The 6,035-nt window shown below is 35.5% G+C and overlaps 1 protein-coding gene across 1 annotated transcript; it reads right to left on the bottom strand.

The window, feature by feature from the left end:
• Nucleotides 1–483: 483 nt before the first annotated feature.
• Nucleotides 484–3,434, bottom strand: LOC105672254 (uncharacterized). Its single transcript, XM_012367063.2, has 2 exons — nt 3,090–3,434; nt 484–1,538 (listed from the first exon to the last, which is right to left on the bottom strand). The coding sequence occupies exons 1-2, from the start codon at nt 3,432–3,434 to the stop codon at nt 1,215–1,217; spliced, it is 669 nt and encodes a 222-aa protein (XP_012222486.1). The 3' UTR covers nt 484–1,214.
• Nucleotides 3,435–6,035: the final 2,601 nt, after the last annotated feature.

Here is a 6,035-nt window from a genome sequence, read left to right as displayed (position 1 = left end):
TTACATTTTACAAATAGTGTTGCATTAAAATTATTTCAATATCTCATACAGTTAAAATATATGAATAATGTATATACATATATTTCTTAGACAATAAGCAAATCTTAGAGACATCTAAAAAACGTCCAAAAAAACGTTAGAAAGAAATGACGTCCTTTGAACATCTTTCAGATGTCTTTAAAATTTGCGTGTTGTTGCTGGGTTTATAATCTATATCACTTTTGTTTTTTAAATAATTGTTTCTAATTTTATCATTTATTTATTATATTTTATTGTTTTTTAACTTTAACTTTTAAAGAAATAATAATAAATAACAAATTTTTTTTCAAGTACATATTTATGTAAAAGATATCTTTTCTTTGAGGAATTATATGGAATGTAATCTTTACCTGTAGAGACATCTATCCATACTTTTCTTACATCAATGTAATAAGATACATAAGAATCAGAGGATACTGATAATGAAAACAGGATACAAATATATATATGTAATAAATTATTTTTTTATTGCGAAATTTTGTATAAAATTTATAAATACGTTAATAATTTTACAATATATAAATATATTACATCTTGCTTGAGTTATAAATAAGTAATACTGCGAGAAATAAAAAAGAATCGTCTCCTCTACAAATAATAAATACAAATAATGTCTTTCACGAATAATCTATCGCTACGAAAACAGTGATCACTTGTCACTAGCGTACAATAAATATGTTTATCGGCATGACTGATTATCACAAAATGCAACCAGGAATCCTTCGGATCGATACTGGTTGCGGAATACCTTTCAGATAGAGATAAGATAGATACTACGTCGATTTGAATAAATAAATAATTAATATACAATAATAATGAAATAAATAATCTGCTACAATGAAAGAATAAATACTACGTACTAAATGCCCAATAGAGACGTGATAATAAATAATTAGTGCAATAAATAATTTAAGAAATTTTCACGGACTAAGACGAATTCGTAATCTTCGATTTCGCAATAGTCGCTACGTGATCAACGACGACAGTCAATGGCTTCAATGTTTTACTGCATTGTCATGCAGATAGTGACGCGCTTTTACGACTCTAGCCGCGACAGGCACTGTATCAATAATTTACAACAGTTGCATACGCGTTAGTCCGATGCATCTTCGCGTGCCATCTCTAGAATGATCGATGATCCGCTGACGACAGTCTAATATTTCTTCTCCTTATCTTTAAAACTTGAACACGTACCTCCAGGCATCTAGGTAATCTCGGTATTTGAGAACTACGCCCCAATCTCTGATGAGCCTCCTCGTCTCATCGACGGGGTTTCGCTCGATGTCGTTCATAATGTTCCTCTCCACGCGTCCCAGTAGTTGTATGAACGAAATAGCGTTTATGTTGGATTCTACTTCGCACAACATGTTTCTCAAAGATTTCTGAGTTGACTTAAGAGCATGCTTGCGCTCAACCTCAGTCTCGTCTTCGATTAATTGCTCGAATGCCACGGCAAATTTCTGAAGATTCATGTGTAACTGCGGAAAATGGTCAATAATCTGCAAAAAAAATGTTATTATAAAATTATTGCTTTGCTTTTGACATATTTGAATATCGCAAAAACCGCTCACTTAAGCTTGCTAATATTCACGCGTTTCCTTCAAGCATTAATAAACTACGATTTAAAAATGAATCACGAATATGAATAGCATCACTTTGTCTTACGTAGGTGATAAAACTATTAATATTAACTGTAAACAATGTTCGCGTTAGAAATTATTTTATCACATTCACATGAATATTTATGAATATGTCGTAAAACATTATTTTACTGCCGTTTCAAGAATTGAAAAGGAAAATCTAGCAAAAATGGTCATGAGATCAAATACGTATAAATTTAGAAACTCATCATTGCACATAGAATTTTTATTTATTTTTCTCGCGCAATTATGATACTTTATTGGAAAAGTTATACATTTATAAAAATCTTATTTGAGTGGACATTCAACACATTACTTTAGTACAATTTTATCTAACGAAGACTTTAAAATAGAAAAACAATGCACAATAGATTATCAGTGGACACCGCAATTTGAAGAATAATTCTGCGATCAATGAAATGACTTATTTATTAATATTTATGTGTGTTATCAGCGATTAGTTGTCGCGATAAAATTTTTCAGAAAAAATTGCATCTACCGTGAATAGGCAACTAAATTCTTAACAAAGTGCATCATCGCGGATCAATGTTTCTGTAGTCGGTGATCGGGGCGTGGCAGAGAGCGGGCAAGGGGGCTGCGTGTCGGCATCCGGGGAGTACCGCGGGTCGCGATATCGGGCTGCGTTATCAGCATGCTTGCATCGAGAAGGCAGACGAGCGCGATTACGCAGCCGCGCGACCCGGCGAACATGAGTGCACATGTACGGCCGCGTTGCGCGCGCACTGCACGAGAACCGCATTCGCTCCTGCTCGCCTGCTACTTTATAATAATTACCGTCTCATTAAAATTTGTTATTTAACGTTGCGTTAATCAATTGCAACCGGGTGGTCAGCGGGCCGGCCGGTTGCTGAAAACGCGACGGTGGTCTGTAACGCGCAACACCGTTCTCATTTTCCCGTGCACTCGTTCTTCGTTTCTCACCTGCACGCGGTAGGATCTCGTTCGGGTTGCTCTTTCGTTTCTGCTGCACGGTAACGGCGATTACGTGCGATGAATATTAATGTTGGCGAAGAAACCGACGACATGAGGTATAATGTCGCTGACATTGGAGGATAATAAGAAACGTGTGATGCGGAACAGCGAAGAACTCGGTTAACAATGTTGCAATAAGCCGCAGTGCTACGCGGAATAATATCTAAGGATGTCGATTGGAAGCGAGATTCAATTTAGAGAAGTTTGTTTGCGCATCAAAAAAGAGTTCTTCGATTGCGACGTCTCTTCACTAGTGAAATAACGTGTGGTAATTTGTGTCGTGTAATAATGTTAAGAGTTCTCGAACGGCTGTGTAAACCGTTGTGTGAAACACTTAAATTGGCAAGCTTAAGTCGCGGTTTTTGAAACATGTACAAAGTAAACATGCAACAATGTTAATTGAATGCCTGCACTCACCGTTTGAGGGCTACTGTCGTTCAGTTTTCTCACAGTATTTGCGTCCACCCTGTCGGGCACCCAATTAGGTATGTATTGATGATCGAGGACGCCGATCCTAACTTTCTTGTACAGGCTCCCGTAATTTTGCTCCAAGTAGTTGTTCAGCGTCAGACGATATTGCACCTTGATCCTGTCCAATCTGGTACTTATTTCCTCTTCAGATTCCTCCAATGAGTTCATATCTTCGTACTCGAATTGGCCGCACGGCAGGTACCACATTGGCACCCTTCTGAATAATCTGCTCGGAGCGGCAGACGTGACAGCGAGGATGACTGCGATTAGGCAAACTCTCTTAAGGAACATGTTCGAATTTGTTGTCGTGAATTTCTTGCGATTGATTTCGAAGGTTCGGCGACGATCTCGTTGAATCGATTCGTAAGGAATGCGCTGTATGGCACTGAACAGTATTCTCGATCGACGTGAGATCGTGAACTGAGATTGTCAAACTCTCGTGCTTCCTCCTTATATATGGGATTGTGTAAACAATCGAACATGTACGTACGCATGTTCGACGTTTCGTGCGGTGAAACGGTGGGGTTGCAGCGAAGATTTTGTCCGCGTTTTTTACCGCCTCGTCGCCGGAACTTCGGGGAATCATAGGCAAGCGTTCTTGCCTGATTAAAACTGGAACACTTCATACAAATATTTTTAGATTACACGATATGACTCGAGTCTTCTGATATGTAACGATCAATTGCACAGTGGCTCATTGGACAGTCTTATCTGTCTTCCATTTATTAATGATATCATTGCAAAACTATCATAAATCTTTAATTCGTTTAATATCAATTTTAACGTAAAATTAGAATAACTTATTATAGTTTACTTGCGGCTTTTGTAGAATTTTGAACAATTGCGTAATATTGTATTGATATTAATCGATAAATTTACATTTGCGTTTGTCATAGACATCCTGTCACGTAGGCTATCCAAATTTATCTAAGTGACGTGTTCACTTAGTGCAATAATTTCCTATGCTTTGCTGATCTCGCCCACATGTATGAACATTCCGATTTTCCCCGAAACACGAACGGTACCTATCGTCATGCATTTACGGCGTCTGCATGCGCATCGGAAGTACGCGCAATTCCGTCAGAAATCTCTCGGATGCCACGCGTGCTATTCACAAACACCGTTGTGTTTGCACTATGAATCAAATGGGAAAGCCGCCGTGTCGTCAAATGAATCGCTAGAAATTTATGATCGACATTTCCTCATACTTAAAATAGTTATTCTTACATTCGTAACAAACACAGTGATTATTAACTAAAAAATTTATGTATGATGCTATATATATTTGAAATCGAAAAGAACGAGGTAAAAAAATATTTATAACAGAAGGCGTCGACTCTTCTCCCAGCGCCCATTGCATCCGCTATTTCGGGAGAGTTTCGATATACGATTCTCAAAAATTTAATGTATATGTAACCCCAGTGTAATGTTTAAATATCCATATAAAAACAAATTTACATTTATAACAGTAGGTTATATAAAAACTTTTAAAGAAAATTTCAATTTTAATTTTATAAATAAATTAATTTAAAAAAAAAAAAAATGTGCCACAAAAGGCGGTACACACACACAAATTTTTTGCTGTATATATATATATATATTTTTTTATGACAGATAAAATAATTTTTATGCGCTTTTATCGTTGATTGTTCTAACGCTGATCGTTTTAACGCTGATCGTTCTAATAGCCTGTAAGGAATCTTGACGTCAGGCGGTCAATTCTTTCGCGTCGAGACACAGAGAGTAGAGGAGATGGTGACAAAAAGTTCTGAATGAAGTAGACGTAACATCTCGAACGTACGTCGACGTGCGTACACGTTTGTTGTAAGGGATACACCATAAAAGGCGATACTATAATTAGGTTGTTCGTGAATTCATCGAACTAAGATTAGAGATCTTCTCACGCCCGATTAAGTTGCGACGCGTCGTGACGTGTTATTTCGCGTGTAGCGAGTGTATATCATGATCGAAGAAAAGCAAATAGTCGTCTGATTTAAACGCAGAAGCGCAGCGGTTTGTTAAGGTAATCTCGATACGATTGAATCAATTGGAACAGTTTATTCGATGATAGAGACATTTACTATTTTAATAAAGTATGACACATAAAATTTGCGATTATTGTAATGCGTAAAATTGTTTGCAATATTATGCGCAATAATCGACGATGGTAAAAAGGAAAATACAATATGCAAATTAAACAATGAAATATATTATAATTATAGTTGTGCTATGAATTAAAAATTATAATTGATTAAATTAATTGTTTGCACATTTGTTTAAGAAATATTGAGTTGAAAGATCTTTTAGCGTTTTTGCATATTTTATATAATGATAATTTATAACTGCACAGTAGAGAATCAAGTAACTGAATTTAATCTAAAACGCAAAGTGCATCGAAGAGCAATTACAACCTATCCGCTCTTCGTGTACTCCTATTACAATATTTAATACGTTCGGGAAATGCTCCTGCTAATAATGAAGATCTGATCATTTTTACATATTTAAAAATATTGGCAAGATAAATTGAAGTTGCATCGCAATATCGCAATATTTGAAGTCTATAAATACTAAATAGCCATTACAAAAATTAACATTATAATATATATATATATATATATATATATATATATATATATATATATATTATTTATTGATTATGTAAAATATTAATGTACGATGTCATGTTTATTATTATTTTAGTATGCTCTTTTCTGCATTATTTCCGCGTTGCATATTACAACTAATGGTTGAATGCTACGAAGAACTAGAAGTCTTCATGCACTCCTGATATTTCCGGTAGAATGTGCATTTTTGCTCAGTCATTTAAAACGAGCAATTTACAATATTCGTAAATTAATGTTCTTAAAAATTAATTGTGTGGGTCAGTGGGGT

This window comes from Linepithema humile, chromosome 4 (assembly GCF_040581485.1).
Source record: "Linepithema humile isolate Giens D197 chromosome 4, Lhum_UNIL_v1.0, whole genome shotgun sequence".
NCBI classification, from domain to species: domain Eukaryota; kingdom Metazoa; phylum Arthropoda; class Insecta; order Hymenoptera; family Formicidae; genus Linepithema; species Linepithema humile.
Note: the sequence above shows the minus strand (reverse complement) of the source record. Positions and strands in the feature narration are given on the sequence as shown.

Bases quoted from the DNA above. Each gene is read 5' to 3' on its own strand.
- LOC105672254 (XM_012367063.2), bottom strand. From the start codon at position 3,434: ATGTTCCTTAAGAGAGTTTGCCTAATCGCAGTCATCCTCGCTGTCACG. The intron at 1,539-3,089 runs GTGAGTGCAGGC...TTTTTTTTGCAG, and splicing joins ACGACAGTAGCCCTCAAACG to ATTATTGACCATTTTCCGCA.